Source organism: Nomascus leucogenys, chromosome 13, assembly GCF_006542625.1.
Source record: "Nomascus leucogenys isolate Asia chromosome 13, Asia_NLE_v1, whole genome shotgun sequence".
NCBI classification, from domain to species: domain Eukaryota; kingdom Metazoa; phylum Chordata; class Mammalia; order Primates; family Hylobatidae; genus Nomascus; species Nomascus leucogenys.
Genome location: NC_044393.1, coordinates 44,936,996 through 44,959,251, shown reverse-complemented (window position 1 = coordinate 44,959,251; position 22,256 = coordinate 44,936,996). Strand labels below are relative to the sequence as shown.

Sequence of the window (22,256 nt, the reverse complement as noted above, 5' to 3'; positions counted from 1 at the left end):
GATTTTAAGGAAATATGTCTTAATTAAGAGTTTATTTCTTATATGTATTCATTTTTCACTTTTGCCTGCCAATTGCTATGTAGAAGCAATTAGAAGCAATTAAAAGCAATTTCCTTTGTAAAGGAAATACCCATGTAGCAACAAGTATGTGTCCCATTTTTGTTTGTTTGTTTGTTTTTTGCTATGAGAATGCTTCATTAGGCAAAACCACATACTATGAAAATGCCTTAAAATGCAACAGGAGGAGATGTGAAGACACAAAGAACAAGTGCATAGTGACACATGGCTATCAGAACACACTAAGAATCCACACCTCTTCCACCCTTTACCCAGAAAAGGAGGGAGCTAGACCACCTCCTCCTCAGGTCCCCCACATCTCATTCTAGTTAAAGCAAAAACAAACAGGCTGCTGTTCTCAGCACCCAATGTGGAAGGAATAGTATATATACAGCCACCTTGCCTCAGAGCCTGCCAAAAAAAGGTCACATGTGGAATAAGACTTACATTCTGATTTTTTTTTTTTTTTTTTTTTTTAGATAGAGTCTCACTCTTTTGCCCAGGCTGGAGTGCAGTGGCACGATTTCGACTCACTGCAACCTCTGCCTGCTGGGTTCTGGGTTCAAGTGATTCTAGTGCCTTGGCCAACCAAGTAGCTGGGATTACAGGCATGAGCCACCATGCACGGCTAATTTTTGTATTTTTAGTAGAGATGGAGTTTCACCATGTCAGCCGGGCTGGTCTTGAACTCCTGGTCTCAAGTGATCCTCCTGCCTTGGCCTCCCAAAGTGCTGGGATTACAGATGCGAGCCACCTCACCCAGCCAGCCTGCATTCTGCTTTTTGAGCTGAGTAAAAACCTTTTGGGAAATAGTTCTCAGAGGTAAATACAGACATAGAGAGCAGCCGCATCCAGTAGGAATACACTGTGCACCACATGTGTAATTTTAGATTTTTGAATAGCCACATTAATTTAAAAACCAAAAAGTAGGTGAAATTAATTGTAACATTTATTTCTTATTTAACCCGTTATATCCAAAATATTGTTTCAGCATGTAATCAATATTTAAAAAGCATGAATGAGTTACTTTATATTGCTTTTTTGTACCAAGTCCACAATTCAGTGGATATTTTATTCTTACAGCACATCTCAATTCTGAGTACCACATTTCAAGTGTACAGGCTCTTGTACTGGACAGTGTCATTTTAGAGGAGGGCACAAACATACAGCCATAGCCCGTTCTTCCCCCTGAAATTCTAGGAACAAAGGAAAGCTCTGAAATATTCCTCTTTGGTGAATATGAATAGCAGAGATGAATGCAAAATGGTTGTGACCCCTGATCAACAGTAGATTTCCATGGACAGACTGGTAAAACGATGTTTGCAGTTTGTGCTACTTTGCAGGAAGATAGCCCCATGTCCCACTGAACATTTATTGGGCACCACTGTAGGCTACGAAAAGCCCTGGCCTTTTAGAGTGGACCATGATATGGTCTGAGCTTCAAGCCTTGCTGGGGGAAGATGTCCACTTACTCTCACTTTCCAGTCTAGTATCCAACAACACTCTTTATAACTCAGTTGTAGTACTTATTATATGTAAAAAAAAAAAAAAACCAAAAACATGTAATAAGCATCGGGAAGCTCTCTGACTATCTCCATGCAAGCTTCATGATTAGTTCACTTAACAGCTATTTATTGAGCATCTACCATGTGCCAGGCATTGCTCTAGCCATGAGGTGGCAGCAGTGAGCAAATAGACCAACACTCCCATCTTTGTCAAGTTTTATTCTAGTGGGAGGAGACAAGCAGTGAAAAACAAAGAGAAAGTAGGAAGTGCTGTGGAGAAAAATAGAACAGGGAATAATGATGGAAGATCAGGATCCAAATTTTAAATAGGGGATAAGGGTCAGGAAGGACGTCATTGAAAGGGTGAAGTTTCAGCAAAGACTTAATGTTGAGGTGATGGAACAGGCTCATAGATTTGCTGGAGGAGAATTATAGGTAGGAACTTCTGATGAGGTAACTTCTGATGAGGTAGGAACTTCTGATGAGGTAACTTCTGATGAGGTAGGAACTTCTGATGAGGTAAGAACTTCTGATGAGGCAGGAACTTCTGATGAGGTAGGAACTTCCACAGGTAGGGAATTCTGATGAGGTAGGACCTTCTGATGAGGTAGCAACTTCTGATGAGGTAAGAACTTCTGATGAAGTAGGACCTTCTGATGAGGTAGGAACTTCCTCAAGTAGGAACTTCTGATGAGGGACTATGTCTGGCATGTTTGAGGAACAGCACAGTGGCCTGTGCAGCAGAGCAGGGAAACCAAGAAGCCAACTATCTGGAGATGAGTCAGAGCAAGCAGCAATCCCAGAGGGAGGGCACAGGGATGGAGGCTGTGGTCATGGAGAATCGGAGAGGGGGCTCTCAGCCACTGTAGAACTTTGGCTTTTACTGGGGAGTGCAAGCTTATGCTTGTCAATGTAGCAAAATTATGGTAATTATTAGACTCCCTGCTGAATCATGTTTGTTTAATGAAGCTCATATATTATAATCTTATGTATCTTACTTTATGCATTTAAAAACATTCTGAGAGGGGCCATGCATGTAAAAGAGGTTAAGAACACCTCTGTTACTGGGAATTTGAATATAAAAGTCTTGTGATCTGACTTAACATTTGATAAGCATTGCTCTGGCAAATTGGTGGAAGACAGCTTGTCAGGGACAATGGCAGAAATGTGGAGAGACACTAGGTGCTGTTCTAGCAACCCAGGAGAGAGGTGGTGGAGGCTGGACTAGCATTGGAGGTCTTGAGAAGTCGTTCCATTCTTAGATGCATTTTGAAAGTAGAGCCAGCCCAAAGTTAGGCTGAAAGAGAGGTGTGCAAGAAAACAGATGAAGCCAAAGGTCTGGGCCTGAACCACTGGAAGGATGGAGTTGTCATTACCTAAGACAGGAAAGACAGCTGGGTGGAGGGCTTTGGAATGGAAACAGTGAGACGACTCTTAGATGGCCATGTCATTTTCATTTGGGGGATGTAGTGTACTTTAGCTTAAGTTTATCCAGATCTTCCACAGTATCTTAAATGTGTTGTCTGACAGCAGTTTCTGAGAGAGGCATATTAAACTCTACCAGTATGATGGTGAATTTCAAACTCTTCTCATAACCCTGTCCATTTTTACTTCAGTATCCTGGAGCTTTATTGTTAGACACCTATAGATATGGTATTGTTATATCGTCCTAGTGAACTTTTATTGTCAAATAAAGACCTTTTCCTCATGATTTTTGCCTTAAGATCTGGTTTATCTGATATTTATGTAGCTATGCCAGCTTATTTTTTTGCTATTAGTTGCCATTCCCTTTTCCTTTCAATTATTTTGGCATTACACATATTTTTGTAACAGCTTTTTTGAGATGTAATTCACATGCCATACAGTTTGTCCACTTCAAGTGTACAATTCAGTGGTTTGTAGTAGAGTTACAGCATTGTGCAGTTACGTCTATCTGATTCTAAAACATTTGTATCACCCAAAGGACACCCTGTACCTGTCAAGCTGTCACTCCCATTCTCTTCTCCCCTCAGCCCCCAACAATCACTAACCCACTTTCTATCACTGTGAATTTGCCTATTCTGGACATTTCATATAAATGGAATTACACAACACGTGGCCTTTTGTATGTGATTTCTCTTACTTCGCACAATGTTTTTAAAGTTCATGCATGTTGGAGTATGCATCAGTACTTTATTTTCTTTTATGGCTGAATAGTGTTCTGTTGTATGTATAAATCATACTCTGTTTATCCATTCATCAATTGATGGGCATTTGGGTTGTTTTCTCTTGGGCTATTGTGAATAATGCTGCTATGAACATTCACGTACAGGTTTTGTGTGGATATATGTTTTTAATTTGCTTGAGTATTTTTCTAGTGCTTTTGTGGTCTTGTTTGTTACATTTACATCTTTAATCCACTGAACTAGAGTTTGGTGTAAGTTGGTCGTGTAACAACCAAGTTCTTATCTTTCACGTAAAATTGCTCATAAACATTATTAAGATGGTATTAATTGTTAATCTTTTTATTAGTTAATAACAGATATACATATTGTTCTTTGCAAATATGATACTTTGTTCATAATATGGAAGCATGTATTAAAATTTAAGCACAGATGTTCCCTACAGTTAAAAGTTAAATAGATTAGGATATTTTATTGTATCAGCACGAGGAGGAATGGCATTGTCTCGTTGAGTAATAATACCCTAGTAACTGCAGAGAATTCACTGCAAGGCTAGCTACATAATATACAGGACCCATTACAAAATGAAAATGTGAGGCTCTGGCCTGGTGTGGGGCAGTCAGTCTCTCCTTCCCATGAGCTGCAACCCATAGCAAACGCATCCAACTAAGGGCTTGCAACCTCTGCACCAGGATGCACTGAACACCTGGGTGGGGGATGGGTAGGAGGTCCACACTGAGTTGCTAGCCGAACACGCCATGGCATTCCCTGCCCAGGGTGGGGACAGCCACCCCCTTGGTCTGACCAGAGACCCCATGTGTCATGTAGCTGACTCATGAGCCTCTCTATACCCTTGTCCAGGAACCTCACTGGGTGTTGGCTGAACACGGGCTTCCCCCAACCAAAGCAACCAATGTCACCCCTGGCAGAAGGAGGAGGCAGCTGTCATGAGGCAGGATTGGGGAGGCTGTCTAGGGCCCAGGGTGCCAGGGGCAGGGAACAGGTGGCAGAAAACCATCATGGAGAGACCGTGGGGAGCACACGTGAGCAGAGGCTCCAAGGCCCCTGACATGCTCCATTGTGTCACTCAACTTCACTTAAAAGCATGAAGTCAAAGATAAAATTATTAAGAATTTTTGAACGGTGGCCTCAGAGCAATAAACTCTGCGTGTGAGGCTCTAAAAAGCACACAGCACTGTGCCGCCCCCTGGGTCCCACACTCATGAAGCCAGCCCTGGTGCAATGTGACTTCTTCCTAACATAATTTAAAAATTGGAAGGATTTTGACTCTGTTTATGAAATAAATCATAGTGCTATTTTAAATTAAATGTATTTAAAGTATCTGTGTTGTCTTTGGTTAATGGCATTATCAGTGATATTTACCTTATTCTTCACACTTTTTTGTGTTTCAGGTTTTCCATAATGAAATGAGTTACTTTTATAATTACTCAAACCCCAGTGTTATATAAACATACTTTCCTGGATATTATTTTATATAAGTGTGATATGTTACAATTCTGTCTCCATTTGGGGGGGAATACATATTTAGTACTTTAACTTAAAAATATATTCCTCTCCTTACCCAGGTCCATTAATATAAGATTTGCCACTCTGTTGGATACTCCTGGTGTGGAAAATCTTGTCAGCACCCTCATGTTGAATAAAAGCATATTGGAGGACTTAGACCGTTACAACAAGGCTCGCAAAGACCCTGTAAGTACCTGATGTGACCAGACCTCAGGATATGGGACCATTATGATGACCCATGTAGATTCAGCCCTGAGACTTCCTTGGATCTGAGTTGGAAAATCATATGGCAGGGGGCAGTGGAGGTAGAGTTAGAAGATGGGAGCAAGAAGAGAAAACCATGGAGACTGGGGCTTAAGGAAGTGAGACCATTTTCAGTGGGGATCCCCCACAGGGATCAGACACCCAAAATCCTTCTCAGGAAGATAGAAAATTTGGACTTGATCCAAACAATCATATCAAAATGAGATGGATCCTAGTCTTTGGGATAGGTAGATACAGTATGACCATGGTTAGGGAAGGATAGCTTAGGAATCCATAGGTATCTGGTGCCCACCTCAGCAGCACTGGGTACCAGATTGAGGGTAGTGGGACCCTATTTGAGCCTATGAGATGACGAGTCTGACCAGACCCTTTTGTTGAGCTGGCTGCATTGCCCAGGATTACATGGGCTGGGAAAGATCCTGCATGATAAATGTTGGGTTCTCTTTCTAGTGTAGTAACGCGTGCATGTGCTATGGCAAAAGTCAGGCTTGTGGCAGTCTGTAAATTAATACTGCTGTCTTAGGGCCATGACAGTTAATCTGACTACACATGGAAAGATGAAAGAATATTGTGCATAGTCACTTTTTTGATACATTTTATTTTGAAAAAAAATTTATTGAGGTATAACCAATAAACAGTGTGATGGATTTCACAATTTGCATACACCATGTAACCAGCACATGTTTTAAGAAACAGACTAACCACAACCTGCTGGAAGTCCCCTGATGCCTCTACTCAGGCCTTTCCCTAAATTAATACCACCTTGCTTCTAAGATCAGAGATTGGCTATGCCTATTTTTGAACTCTACATAAATAGAATCATACCGTTTGTTTTCTGATATCAAGTTTCTTTTGCTCAGCAATGTTTGTAAGAGTCATCCATATTATAGCATGAAGTATTTCATGGCATGAATATACCACCATTTGTTTCTTCATTCTACTGTTGAGGTCATTCAGGGAGTTCCAGTTATTTGCTCTTTTGGAAAAAAACCTTTTAGTTAATTTTTAAGTCACAGGAGGGAGACACCAAACACCTAAACATAATGTCATATACACACATGTTTACTATTTATAAAGGCATCAGAGTAAACTGAAATAAAACTTCCCTTCAGCGCATGGTTTTTGCTTTGGTTTGTCTTGCACTCTTTTGGTTCTTCATTTTTTGCTCCTTCCCTCCTGGCCCTCTAAGTGGTATGAGGTCAAGTCCTGGTTCTCAAAGTATGGTCTAAGGAACCTTGGGGGTCTCTGAAACATGAATTTTCTGGGAGTCTGCAAGGTAAAAACTGTTTTATTCCTTTTCCACTGTGTTGAGATCTGTACTTACGACACAAAAGCAATGGTGGGTGAAACCAGTGCCACCTCAGAGTAGGTCACGGAAGTGGCAGCAAACGTCCTAGTGGTCCTGGTGTTCTTCACTGTCATCCCCCCCAGTAACTGCAGAAAGAGCAAACCACAGTGGAATATCCCTGCACACCTATCAGAATGACTAAAACAAAAAATAGAGATGCTACTAGCTGCTAAATGCTGGCAAGGACGTGGGGAAACTGGATCTCTAGTGCTGCTGGTGGGAATGTAGAATGGTGCAGCCACTCTGGAAAATATTTTGGCTGTTTATTTTTTTATTTTTATTTATTTATTTGTTTATTTTGAGACAGAGTCTCGCTCTTGTTGCCCAGGCTGGAGTGCAATGATATGATCTTGGCTCACTGCAACCTCTGCCTCCCTGGTTCAAGGGATTCTCCTGCCTCAGCCTCCTGAGTAGCTGGGATTACACGTGCCCGCCTGTAATTTTTGGATTTTTAGTAGAGATGGGGTTTCACCACATTGGCCAGGCTGGTCTCGAACTCCTGGCCTCAGGTGATCTGCCTGCCTCAGCCTCTCAAAGTGCTGGGATTACAGGTGTGAGCCACTGTGCCCAGCATTGGCTGTTTATTTAAAAACTAAAACTGCAACTATCTTATGGCCTAACATTTGCACTTGTGGGCATTTGATCCAGAGAAATGAAGAGTTTACACTAATGTTCATAGCAGCTATTGTCAGCAAAGATATCCTTCAACAGATGAATGGTTAAACACACTCTGGCACATCATGTCATGGAATACTACTCAACAATGAAAGGAGTGAACTCTTGATACGTGCATCGGCTTGGATGAATCTCCAGAGGATTATACTGAGCGGGGAAAAAAGCCAACCCCTACAGGTTATATCCTCTAGAGTTCCATTTGTGTGACACTTTGAAGTGACAAGATTTTAGAAATGGAGAACAGGTTATCTGATGGCAGAGGTTAAGGATGCGGGGAGGGTGGGGACAGAGGGGGCAACTCAAGGGGTTTTGTGGTATTAGAACTGTTCAATATTCTGACTATAGTGATGGATACATAAACCTATAGAGGTGATGAAATCATGTGAAACTTCTTACACCACACACACACACACACACACAATTGTATCAATGTTGGTTTCCTGCTTGTAGTATTATACTATGGTTTTGCAAAATGTTATTATTAAGGGATACTGAACAAAGTGTACAAGAAATTTCTGTTTTATTTCTTACACTGCATGTAAATCTACAAGTATGTCAATTAAAGAAAAGGAAAAGCCAGTTTCACTAAGGAATATCCTTGGTGAAGCAGTAAAATTATTAACTTTATAAAGTCTCAACCCTGAGGCCAGGTGTGGTGGCTCACGTGTGCAATCCTAGCACTTTGGGAGCCCAAGGCGGGTGGATTCCTTGAGGCCAGGAGTTCAAGACCACCCTGGGCAACATGGTGTAACCTCATCTCTACTAAAAATACAAAAATTAGCTGAGCATGATGGGGCACGCCTGTAGTCCCAGTTGCTTGGGAGGCTGAGGCACAAGAATTCCTTGAACCCAGAAGGCTGCAGTGAGCTGAGATCATGCCATTGCACTCCAGCCTGGGCAACAAGAGCTAAACTCCATCTCAAATAATAATAATATCTCATAGGGTTGGTGTGAGGATCCAGTGGACATAGGGAGGGCGTTTAACTTACTACCTGACCCAAAGTAGGTGTTGATAGATGTTTGTTCTGTTGTTGTTATGTGAATGTGGTTAAGACCCACTGTTGCCTGCTTACAAAAACATTCATAGCCATATTTTTAAGGGTCTTAAAATATATGCTTATCTTTTCAGGATGGAACACCGCTGCAGGCATTTGTAGCTGAAGTTGCAGAACAAATAGTTGGTATTGCAGTGATCAGAAATGAAATGGTAAATTGTGAAGTGGATATAAATTTCTTTGATTGTGCCTTGCTATATCATGAATTAGCACACAGTGCCCCTTTTGGAGTTGTACTTTTACTTATTTATTGTGAATGCCTCCTTTGTCTGATGGATATCATCATCATCTGCCTCTGTCCCTCTTGGAGGACTTGCAATTCTCCATTTTTTTGCAGTTGAAAATATTTAGTATATTACAAAGTCTACATGAAAACATTCTCACCCTAAAAACTCAGATAACTTTCCACTACCTATACATATATTAATATATTCCATATATTAATATATTCTAAGTATTACTACTGTAGTGATGCATTTATCCCTTCCAGCATTCTTCTTTGCACTTTATTACATATATCATGTGTGTGTGTCAAATGGAAATGCCATTTTATTTTTTCCCAGTGCACAGCCAGCTATTTCAAAGCATTTATTACTGAATAATCCATTCTTTCTCTTTTGATTTTAAAATGCTGCTTTTACATTTATTAAATTTCTATATGCCTATGTCTATTTTTAAACTCTGTTCTGTTCTGTGGATTTATCTGTTGATACCTATTGCATTATCATGTGCTTTTATATCTAATAGGGGAGTGCTCTCTCATTTGGTGTCTTCTAAATTTTCTTGTTTTTTATTCTTGGTTATTTCCTCTCCCAAACCTTGTAATATTTATTATTAATATAGTTGTACCTACGTGGATTCTATAGAACAATTTAGGCAGAATTGACATTAAAATATAGAGACTTCCCTATTAGGATCATGGATCATGGCTTTCTATGTTCTATGTTGTTGTTGTTGAACTTTTTGGGTTCTTCAGAAACATTTTGTGGCTTCTTTCATGTGGTTTTCTTTGCATAGTATTTTGTGCCATATGAGTTTTTGTTTGTCCTGTGGGTCCACTTTCCACCTTTCTCCACCCTGTTCTGTCTCAGGGAGCCTGACTGATGGGCACAGCATTATGGGTGCCTTTGCCTTTTGGCTGCCTGTTGGGTTTGGTGGATGGAGAGCCCTGACAGAAGGAGGAGGGGACAGTGACGTCAGGTGCCTCAGCAGGCTGATCTCCACTGAGTTCCCTGACATTTCAAGGCTGCCTCTTCATGATACTCTCCTTTTGGATTCCTGTAACCAGCTCTTCTCCCGCGCCACCCTCTTAAGAGTGGGAATAGCTTGTAGTTGCTGCTGCATAGTCCCTACTTATCTCCTTACACCTGCCCCATCCTTGTAAATATTCCCTTTATTAAACCACCCTCCAATTATCCTAATTTGATCATACTATCTGTTTCCTGCTGAGACCCTGACCTGACACAGTTCTAAACATTGATCACTTATTTCTACGTGTTTTATGATTTCTCTTGGTATTCTGAGTATACACTCTTTCTCATATTTTCTAAATGTTTGTCTTATGTATGGAAAAACTACTAGTGTTTGTATTTTGATCTTGTATTCAATCACCTTTATGAAATATCTTTGAGCTTGGAGAGTTTTTCCACTGATTCTCTTTTCTGCCGCAGCATCACCTCCACCCTATTCTACTGGTCAGACCAGTTAGAGGGCACGCTCAGACACAAGGGGTGGAGGCAGACTTCTCTCGATGGGGGTGTGACAGAGTCATTTTGCAGAAGAGCATGAGAGATGTGGGATGACAGGTACTGTCCTGGTGGTCATCTTAGAATTCTTTGGATAAGAGAACCTGCCTCACCTTCCTTTTCAATATTTATACCTTTAGTCTTTTTCTAGTTTTAGTGTATGGATAGAACAACATTGAGTAGTAGTGTTAATAATAGCTGGCTTTCTGGTGTTCTTGATTTTAATGGAATGATTCTATACTTTCCTTCATTTAGCGTAATCGTGGCTGTAGGTTTCTGATAGATATCCCTTATCATGTAAGGGAAATTTTCTTCTCTTTCTATCTTATTAAAAGTTTTTATTATGAATGAGTGTTGAATTTTATCAAATGTGTTTTTGACATCGAGATGTTCACATGGCTTTATTTCTTTAATATATTACACACTTTTCTCTTTCTTAGATTTATTCCTCTTTTTGATCCAATATTTCTTGGAGTTAGTTATTCTTTTAGAGATGGTGTTGGGTAGTAAGGTCCCTGAGTCCACACAAATATGATAAGTTTTCATTGGTCCTCATACTTGTATACTCATTTGGCTGTGTATACTAATTTGCTCATTCAAATTATTATTATAATTATTATTATTATTTTGGAAATGGAGTCTTGCTCTATCCCCCAGGCTGGAGTTCAGTGATATGATCTTGGCTCACTGCAGCCTCTGCCTCCCGGGTTCAAGCGATTCTCCTGCCTCAGCCTCCTGAGTAGCTGGAATTACAGGTGTGCACCACCACGCACGGCTAATTTTTGTATTTTTAGTAGAGATGGGGTTTCACCATGTTGGCCAGTCTGGTCTTGAACTCCTGACCTCAGATGATCTGCCCCCCTCAACCTCCCCAAGTGCTGGGATTACAGGCATCAGCCACCTGTGCCAGCCTCATTCTAATTATTTCTCATCAGAATGTTGTCTTCCAGTATCCAATGTCATTGATAAAATATCTGATACCAACCTGATTCTTGATCCTTTATGAATAAATGTGTGTTTCTTTGCTCTCTTTCTTGAGAATTAAATTTTCCTTTTGTCTCTGGAATTCTGAAATTTTGCCAAGAAGTATCATGTCTCTTTTGGCAATTTTTCTTCTATGATTTCATTAATTATTTCTTCTCCTCCATTTTCTCCATTCTCCTTTTCTTAAACTCTTTTTTAGATGGATATTAGATCTTTTGAATTGATTCTTCAGTGTCTCTGAACATATATGTTACATTTTACTCATCATTTTAGATTTCCTCAATTTTGTCTTCCAAATCTCTAATTCTTCAGTTGTGTTTATTCTATTACCCAAGTATTCTATTGGAATCTTTATTTCAGAGTTCACCGATTTAACTTCCAAGTCTCTTTCTTATTCTCTTATTGTTCCTTTTTGGTATCAGCTTGTTTATTACATGCAAGAACCTTTTTGATCTCTCTGAGTACACTCTGTATAATTTTTTAAAAAAATTCTCTTCTATTTCCTGAATAATTTGTCTTCTCTGTAGTAAGTTGTATGTTTCTCTATGCTGGTCTTTTTTTATTTGTCAGTTTTCCTCAAAAGTCTGTCCATGTCATGAGTGAAAGATTAAATGATCAATTTGGGTGGCTGCCATGGGTATCCTTGACAGTTGTGCTTGTATGTTTCTCCATGGCATCTCCCTTGTCACTGGTAGTGCCACTGCCCCTCTGTTTGATTGGGAGGGATGGCAGTGTCTGGCTTCCCCTTGTGTGCTTGAATGGAGTACCAGCCGGCAGGCAGGGACTCCAGGTGACCCAAGGTAAGAAGGTTTCACCTGTAGTAGGGTTTCCTTCCAACGTAAAACTGCCTTACTTTTTTTGTCCTCCATTATGCTCTCATTACACCAAAAATAATTTTTGTTGTTGTTATTTTAAGGGATTTGGGATGGGAAGAAAATTAGATGCACATGGCCCATCTGCTGTTTTGAGCTAATAACCTCTGTTGGCTCTTTGCTTTTTGTTTTTCAATGATTTCTCAGCCCTATACTTACCACTCATTTTATTTTATAATGAGATATGCCTCCTTGGTAATTAAAGAAAAGTCATATAGTATAAAGGCCATTACAGGGTCAATGCAGATTGAAAGGATGCCAGAACTGCCCTAGGGTACCGCCACTGGCCCGGTTACCCTGAGCTCTGTTTCCTCTGTGCTTTGTGACAGAAGCTGGAAAGGCAGGGGACCTCGAGGAGCTTGGCCACAGATGCCACAGTTTTCATGGATTTGCTGGTGCCAGCCTTGCTGATCACAGAACACATCAGGGGCCTTGCATTCTCCAATTTCTGTTCTTGAAAGTAGGCTTTTAAAACAATTTTACTGTGGAAAACAAGGAGAAATATAAGTTGGCGTTTTGCAACCTGCATATGATTTGATTTTTCCTGCATTTTGGGTGCGTTTACTGCTGCTGTCATCAGAGAGTTACACTCACCTTGGAGTGCTCCCCTCCCGCCACACTCCTGACAGCATGCACTGCTGGGAGGTGACACAGGACAGGCTGGCCCAGGGCACAGTTAGCATGAAGGAGACCTGGGATCCCAGTGCAGTGTGGGGACAGAGGGTGGACCAGAACCGGGCCTGTGGAAACAAGAGCAGTGTGCCTGATATTTCCTTTACATGGGAAGACACTCATCAGTCCTTTAAATTACCTTCCTCTGTAAAAATATTACACATCAAAGAGGGTAGAAGGTTAGAAGCGCACAGGGATAAGGCCCAATTATGCAGTTTTATTGTAGGCCAGCCAGCCATATATGTAATCAAAGTGTATGACTTGGGGCCAGGCATGGTGGCTCACACCTGTAATTCCAGCACTTTGGGAGGCCTAGACAGGCAGATCACTTGAGGCCAGGAGTTCAAGACCTGCCTGGCCAACATGGTGAAACCCTATCTCTACTAAACCTACAAAAAAATTAGCCAGGCGTGATGGGGGGTGCCTGAAATCCCAGCTACTTGGGAGGCTGAGGTGGGAGGATCTCTTGAACCCAGGAGGTGAAGGTTGCAGTGAGCAAAGATCGCACCAGTGCACTCCAGCCTGGGTGACAGAGTGATACTCTGTCTCAAACGAAACAAAACAAAACAAAGGGTGTGACTTGGGGGTGACACATTTCCACGCCAACAGGTGAATAGTAATGCATCAGAGAACACCAGTGGCTCTGTTTGCCTGACTCCTGAATTTCCCATGGGCTCCGTCTCTTGTGCTGACTGGCTTGTGCTCACATCACCTGGCAGTGTCACGGAGCTGCTGTCCTGCCGCTTGGCCAATGGCACAGACTCGGGGCTCTCTGAGTTGATAGCAGCCATGGGTATGGAAGGAGCACATTGCAAGCTGTGCTGCCATCCCCCAAAGACAATCTGTCAGAACAACTAGTGCTCAGGAAACGTAATTTCTAATTTAAAGAATTTACCATGAAGATGAGGTGGCAATATGGAAGAGAAAAATACATTTCTTACTATCATACCTAAAGTAATTTTTAAAAGATATTTATCACAAAATGCATGCCGTTTGTTTAAAATGCTTGTAGAAACCATCCCTTCTATCTCTTCTGTAGGACATTGAGTACATACGGTCCCATTACAACATTGAAGATTTCATCTACTTCAGTCACCACCAGCGCGAAGAACACGGGCACATACATCACTTTGCCCTCAACCCCATTTTCCGGCACTACACCAAGTTCTTTCTGAAGGAGATCCTGCGTTTAGGCCTTAAATCCTGTCTCTACTACCCTGTTTACCCAAAATCCGGAGAAGGCAAGGTAAGAGGATGATGCCATTCACTTTCCCAGCAGGTCAGCCTCCACAGTGTCGTTGGTGTTGTGTGCCACATTTTATTCATTCCTCTCGTGATGGGTTTTGATGATAACTTGAGTCTGAATTTCCAATGGCCATATTTAGTTTGGCCTTTTTCATAAACTACAGTGACATTCTGTAGGCTTCGAATTTCTGACACAATCACAACTAATGTAATTGGTAGTACAATATGTTGGCTTTTCTATAGTGACAAAATAGAGACTGAAAACCATGCAAAAATGCTCTAAGAGCATGAAGATCTAATAATTTCTTACGATACACGAGTGCAATGCCAACATGATCCTTTTCTGTTCCTTCAAGCAAAGAACATTTCAGTGATGAATCCATAGAATAAATTAATTCTATTTTAGAAGACTGGCGTGCTATCCCAGCATTCCAAATAAGCACTATACACACCCCCACTAGGTGATGGAGAGAAAGTGCAGAGATACCTGATGCCGATGTAACCCCATGTAATACTTGCCACACTTGCATGGAGTAATACTGTGGTAATAGACACGAATCTGATGTGTATACATGGTGTGTATGTGCATGCACAGATAGCAAGCCCTCCATCTTACTTGCATACCTCCCATCCCACTTTAGTGTTCCTCGTAGCACTCACCACCAACCGAAGTTATCTATTTTACCATGAACGCAGCTGTGCTTTTTTCTGTCTTGTTCGAAGCTGTATTCCCATTGCCTAGAAAAGTCACAAACACACACACACACACACACACACAGAGACACCCCACACACTCTCATGCATTCATGCACATATACCGCACTCTCAGACACACTCATGCATTCACACATATACTCACCCCCCTCCCCCACACGCACACACTCACACACTCATATAAGGTGTCTGGTTGTTCCACAGGCAAGGGCCTATTCAAGATAGATTCCCAAGGGTTTTTTCCTGCAAATTGTTCTCTCAGTCACTGACAACATTGATGTAGACTTGGGGGTGAAGGATTCAACCACTAGAACAGGTAGAAGTTGTCCCGTAAGATTCCACTCATGAACTCAAACTTTCCCATGTTCTGCCTAGAGTCTTTGACATTGTCTCATCAGCACAAGGGAGCTAAGGATCTTAAAATGCCTTATTATTAATATGTCTATTTATTAAACAATCTAAAGTGTGTTAGTACATACACATAACAATAATTTTGCCAGTGTATTTTATTTAACAAAAACCTTTTGGAGAAGTCCAGAAAACCTTTTGGAGAAGTCCAGAGGGAATGGGGAAGAAAGAAGAAAAACAGAAAAGGTTTTGAGTGAGATGTAGACTCTGCTCTAGTTTTTTTTTTGTTGTTGTTGTTTTTCCTATCAAAATGCAGCACCATGGCAATGAAATGGCCCAGCTTTGAACTCACTGAGATGGGAAGGTAACAGTTCTGGAAAATCCTGGTCCTGCACAGTTTTCTTTTACTTTGCACTTGGCCAAATGCCAGTTTTGTGACCTTCAGGATGTGATATTAAATTCTTGTTTTTATTCATGAAGTTGCCTGGATGTTCTGGGTTAGAGAAAGTCCATTTGCATCCATAATAAAAATAATACCTTGGGTATTTCATTAGATGTTTATACATTTACCTCAATAGTATGAAATTAGGAATATGTTCCACACTGTTATATATAGCCTCTAAAAACATGCTTGGAAACAGATTTCTCAGTCTGCCCTTCCAGTTGATTTCACATATTCATTTAAAACAAGTGTATGAAGCAGTTCCAAATAACTTGGGTAAGAATTCCCAAATTCTGCTATAAATCCCCAGTTGACTACAGTAAAGTTGAGCTTTTTGGCTCACATTATGGGGATGGTTTTCTCTGTATCCCTCTGGTCAGGGCATGTATTAAGAGCTCTTCCAGGCATAAAAACAGGGTGCTGGCGAGGGTTCTGTTTTTCAGTTTGCAAAGTCAGGGTATGAAGTTCAGTGGTGAAGGATTTTAGAAAACCATTTTAGAAGCTCTTAGAAGTGTCAGGGGCTATTTTTAGAACTGCAAAAAAGTCATATGTAAACCATCTATTTATTAAAATGCATCTACAGTTGTTTTTCTTTCTTTGCTTTCCAGTCTAAATTCAATAAATGTATCATTAAAAGTTTTGATTTTACAGTCTAACTCTTCAGATTTAAATGGTTACAATGTCCTTAGTTCATTTCCCCAAAACCCCTAAGATTTCATAAATGTGACAGAAATAAAGAGCACCATGTTTGGTTTTCTCTGCTAAGTTTTAAAAACTGGGTAAAATCAATATTTAAAACATTCCCCTAAGACATGATTTATCATAGTTCTTTTCAATAAGTATAAATCCAACTCATAATTTAGTATTAGTCTAGATGTAAATAATATGATCTACGTCTCCCACACCCACCCCCACTTCCTAGTTTTATCTTTTTGTTCTAAAACAGTTTTTGTTGTTGTTGTTGTTTAACAAAGGTCTGGTTGAAGTCACTGTGAGTGACTTTTACAAACAGGAGGATTTTCACATCCCTGCTAAGTTACCCCTTGGATGACATTTTTATCTATGTGTCTTCTTAAAGCAGCTTGTGCCAAACATACAAAGGTTAACAGGATGCAGATAACACAGCTTAATGGGGTCAGATCAAGCTGATGCATGATCACTATGGAGAAGAATATCCTCCCGGGGAAAATACTTGTACTGAAAAATCCCATAAACCAAACCACTTGTTTATCTGTCATTCCCACAGAGATAGTAATGTAATTACTCTCGTAATTATCTTCATTAGTGTCAGGCATTATCTACAATTCATTCCTCTGCTCGAAGAGTATGTTTGTTTATTTGCTGATTTTTTTTCCTCTCTGACTTGGCCGAGTTAAGAGTTTTGTATTTGTAAAGCTGTACGCAGACATCTGTGCTAAGCCCCTCTGACATTCTCTCCCCTAAAATATAGATTGCTGTCTTTCAGTTCCAGAACCCCTACGCCCACTCCCTGACATCTGCCCTTCATTACTTGGTTCCCGTGCGACCACGACGACAGATTGTCTATCCTCTGGAAAAGCTTGGCATAAACGCTCCATCAAAGGCGGTCTCCAAGGATCCGGTGGGTAGCAGGGCGGCAGGCAGGGCGGCGCGGTGCCAGCTCCCGCGGGCCTGGCAGATGGGGTGGCAGTGCTGTCTTCACAGGAGCAGGCTGCTTCTTAATTACAGGGAACCTGGTGCTCATACCCTTACAGGCGGAGCCCCGCGAAGGCTCCCCTGCAGCCCTTTCCCTCAAGTCGTTATTTCCCGTGAAGCCTAAAGCAGTAGCCACAGGACCCTGCAAGGTCATCCCATGAGGATACCTCTCAGGCTGCTGTGTCCCAGGAAAAAAGGCCTAGAGTCATCCTCCAACATATTTTCATTTTCTTTCCCTGTCCTCAAAAGCAGATTCCCCCTTTCAATGATGTTTTGCTTTCAAGGCATTAAATGGTCATTCGCTGTTAGGACAAAACTGACAGAGAAAACAGAGCTGGCTGCATTCGAGATGTTTGGGCCCCGGGTCCTAAGCTGGTTTGTTTCACTCCCTCCTCCAGGGGAATCAAGATGATTAACAGAAGCATATGAGCTGCCCTGGGGCAGCAGGAGTTTCTGACCTTAAAATGAATGGCCAGGGGCCACTTTTATTGGGAGAACAGGAAAAAGGACTGAAATCAAACCTAGATATTCTTTATAAATGGAAATGTACCTGTATACATACACACAGTTTTTTCAATAACTTAATTGGAAAACATAATTTTCTTATGTTGACTGATATGGGCTTGTAGTGTTTGTATACTCTTCCACTTAAGTAAGTAAAACAAACAAACAAACAAAAATCCCTCAGTGAGCTAACATTTGTCCTTTGTGAGAGAGGAAAAAAGGAAAGTGTAAGTTTAAACTCTCCAAGCACTTACCCAAGGAGCTGCCCCTCAGAGCTGGAGACGATGCCGAAATAAACACCTCGCAACAGGCTGGGCACTGCAGGGAGGACATCACCCGACCCAGCGCCTGTCTTACTTGCGCGTGCACTGAGAGATGGGGAGGGCACCTCCATCAGACCAACTCAGAGGCAGCTTCGCGGGTGCACTGAGAGATGGGGAGGGCACCTCCATCAGACCAACTCAGAGGCAGCTTCGCGGGTGCACTGAGAGATGGGGAGGGCACCTCCATCAGACCAACTCAGAGGCAGCTTCGTGGGTGCACTGAGAGATGGGGAGGGCACCTCCATCAGACCAACTCAGAGGCAGCTTCATGGGTGCACTGAGAGATGGGGAGGGCACCTCCATCAGACCAACTCAGAGGCAGCTTCGTGGGTGCACTGAGGGATGGGGAGGGCACCTCCATCAGACCAACTCAGAGGCAGCTTTGCGTGTGCACTGAGGGATGGGGAGGGCACCTCCCATCAGACCAACTCAGAAGCAGCTTTGTGCATGCACTGAGGGATGGGGAGGGCACCTCCATTAGATCAACTCAGAGGCAGCTTTGTGCATGCACTGAGGGATGGGGAGGGCACCTCCATCAGACCAACTTAGAGGCAGCTTTGTGTCTTACATTCATCTTTATATTTGTAAAATAACAAAAAATTTATATCATTGTAAATTTATATGTGAGTAGAGACTGATCATATAAAGCAGGACTTCTCAATCTATCTGTCCTTTTTTTAATTAATATGTAATTAGTCGTAGATTGATAGTTTTGTAAAAAGTGAATTCCTGGGAAAACAAGATTAAAAGGCAAAGACAGACAAAATTCTTTTATTATTAGATTTAACAGACATAGCATTACTCTGTTGGTTTGCTATAAAAGCTTCTGAATGCTTCTCTCGGTCTCTCTTACTCATATCTTCATAGACTTGTAATAGTTTGCACATGGGCACCTGTTCCAGAACACAGATTGATGCACTGGAATGCCCATGCACTCAGCACCCAGCTGCAATGATTTGCAACTCTTTAGCTAATTTTGGATCATCTATGCCCCCACCACTTCCCCCTTTCTCCTATATCATTTTGAAGCAAACTCCAGATTCATATCATTTTATCTGAAGGTCAGAGGCATATTCTTAAGTAGCAGGGTCCACAGCACTGGAGATGAGACGTGCCTAGCCCACCTGGAAGACCTTTGGGATGGGCCACCATGTGGTCTGTTTGCATGTGAAGATCCTGGGAACAGACTGCTTTGGAAAGACAGCCAACACCCAGAAGTTTGGTGCAAAGACAGTGTCTTGGGGTCAGAGACAGTGGCTACATGCTGTCTCCACCACTGAAATACAGTTTCCACAGAGGCAAACTGATCTCTGGAGAAGGCACTGGGCATAGAAGTACATGGATGTGCCAGGTGTACAACCTTGCAGCTTCCGCATCAGATCAGGGTCAGGGTGAGAGATGCTGACCTTCTGCAGTCATTGCTGACACTTATGCTTCAGTGGCAGCCCACGGCTCCTGCGCCTTCAGCCAGCCCTCTGGCAGCATGGGTGGCCTGGCTGGAGCTGGAGGGAGGAGTCTAGAGCTGCTGCATGGATATCAGGAAGCATCGTTTTTATGAATATGAAGCAGTTCCACACCTGCCCCCTCCCTTCCACCCTACTGTGAGAATTTTCAGTTAGGTGACTTTGAGGTGAGCTGGAGCTCTAAGTGGGGAGAAAGCCAGAGAGAACATTTTATTTCATTTAAAATTATCTCATTACTACTTCCCAGGTTGGTATGATCCGAAACCACTGCTTACATTGAGTTATCTTTTCCATGGTCATCTCAGTGTGCTGTGCCCCTCACCCCTGAGCCCTGGTGTATTTCAGCACAAAGCCAAGATGGATTGTTCAAACCCAGGGTCCAGGAAGACAGCCACCTAGCAGATGGGTGGGAGGATTTTAACACAGATGCCTGTTACCTGCTGCTCGTGCTATTGTGCTTATTTCACGGATGAATTCTGACTGTTTAAGAAGCACTTTTATTGCTACTCATTGTACTCAAGCTTCAGAAAATTGTAATGGAGATTTAGATTTGGTAAACAAGATTCAGTAAAAAATTTTAGACATATTAAAAGTTTAATCACAGGATTATTTATCAAGACCATAATCCACATGGAATGGGCCTTGGTATTAAAAAGTTAAAATGCTAAATTATATTATTAAAATTATTTTTCTCTTTTTAACATTTTAGACAGTTTTAATGTTTTAGAGTGATTATCTGACACAAGTTGAGCCAAGTAGAATATTTTTAGGAGGAATCTCAGTATAGCCCTCAAGACATTGTTTTCCTAGTAGAGCAATAGCATTGCAGTAGCAAACTGTGCAAGGCTGAGCAACTGTCATTACCAAATGAATGAATTTTCCCTTTAGGTTTCACATCTCCCACCCCCCCCAACCCCTCCCAGTGCATTGAGCTTTATATGAGATCCTCAGCTCCCTCACCGTGTCCATATCATTTCTCTTGCTGGCCACTCGTCTTTCATACATTTTATCCTATTTAAAGCATCTTAGAGTGACCATCCAGTCCCTAGCTTTCACCTAGGAAGCCAATCTTCAAGGGAACAGATCACTCCAGGCATGAGTAATGGGATAGAAAGCATTTCATCTCGGTAGGTTGCCAATTTGAATCTGGCACAAGGAAGCAGTGATTGAAATTCATCACTGCATGGCAGGGAAATATGCCCTCACTCCCACCCCAAGGCCCTCCTAATTCCTGCCTGGTTTGGACGATCGGTGTCCCGGCCACAACACCTTCCCCGTCGTTTCTATTAATTGACAGCCTACCCCACAGCAGGTCATAAAAAAGAGCCTAGAAAACATAAATGATTTTCATCACACATTTCAGAATGAGGCCTCAAAGATTCATAGTAATGTCTCCACAGTCAACCAGTGTGAATGCATGGGTAAGAGAGAGGGCTTTTTCCTGACCAAGACCGTAATTGACATCATAGACCTGGAAGATTCTTTTCTTAGCTTGAATGAGCCATCTTGGCCTGTGCTTTTACATTATGAGAGTTACTGTCACGGAAGTTTTTATTAGATGACTCATCAGGGCCTGCCTGCATAAGAATTATTATTTTTTACAAAATTATTTTATTTCTTTAATTTTAATTTTAGTTTTTGTTGGTACACAGTAGGTATCGATGTTTATAGGGTACATGAGATATTTTGATACAGGCATGCAATGAGTAATAATCACATCATGTAAAATGGGGTATCCATCCATCCCTTCAAGTATTTATACTGAATGAGTATTATGATCAGGAAAACACTCAAAATTGGGCTGAATTAATTTAGTGGTTATATTGATTAAAGACAGCCAAACAAGCTGCCCTATGCTTACTTTGAGGGTGGGTCTACATACAAGCCTGTTTCCTTTCTGCCTTTTACAGGGATTCAGATATGACTGTGTCACCATCCATGCCTGCATGGAGCTTCCAGTCTAGTTTCAGTATTAACTGGGGGTAGATGAGGGCTTGTTCTGGCCTCCCAGGTGACAAGAGCCCAAACTCAGGAGAGATAGCCACACTGGGCTCAGACCTGTTTCTGCAGAATTCCTGGAGAGGGAATGTGTTTGAAAAAAAGGCACTGCTTCCTTTCCAGGAATGGGAGTTTAAACAACTGTTATTTGTCATATTACACTCCAGAAAACCTGCTTTGAACTTAAAGAGCCCCTCCCATTGCCTCAGTATCAATAGATGCTCCCCATCATCCCCTTCAGTCACTTCAGCTCTTCATCTTGGTTTATAGTGTTCATAGAATTGTAGCGTGAACTCACCTCTCTCTCAGAAATTTTCAGAACTAAATCAACCCTTCCTCCTTCCTGAGCAATCATATTTTCAGAGTGATCTTGTTTTTTTCCGGTTGCTTATTAATGATGGTCTGATTAAATCTCAACTAATGAATTCTTTGGAGGCCTCCATTTGGGTTCTGTGCATTCATTTCTCCACATTTTCTCTTTGTCCTTCTACAAAGAAAAATGACGGTTTATGGAACCCCTCCCCCTCAGAGCTAAGTGATGGCCCTGCTTTTTCCTGGTATGTGATCTCTCAGGAAGATGTCACTCACTGGCATTCAGTTACCCTTTGAATTGCCCCTTTTCATCTGGCTGTTCTTCCCAGTCCAGCTATAATTACCATCTGATGGACTGTTACTGGAT

General features: G+C 41.7%; 1 protein-coding gene across 1 annotated transcript in view; it reads left to right on the top strand.

Moving 5' to 3' along the window:
* CFAP61 (cilia and flagella associated protein 61) overlaps window positions 1–22,256 on the top strand; it is a 319,261-nt gene that overhangs the window by 142,715 nt on the left and 154,290 nt on the right. Inside the window, exons 14-17 of the mRNA XM_030826708.1 lie at window positions 5,311–5,437; window positions 8,668–8,745; window positions 13,906–14,112; window positions 17,081–17,215. Of these exons, the coding sequence (XP_030682568.1) occupies window positions 5,311–5,437; window positions 8,668–8,745; window positions 13,906–14,112; window positions 17,081–17,215 (547 nt within the window). The remainder of the gene's footprint in view (window positions 1–5,310; window positions 5,438–8,667; window positions 8,746–13,905; window positions 14,113–17,080; window positions 17,216–22,256) is intronic.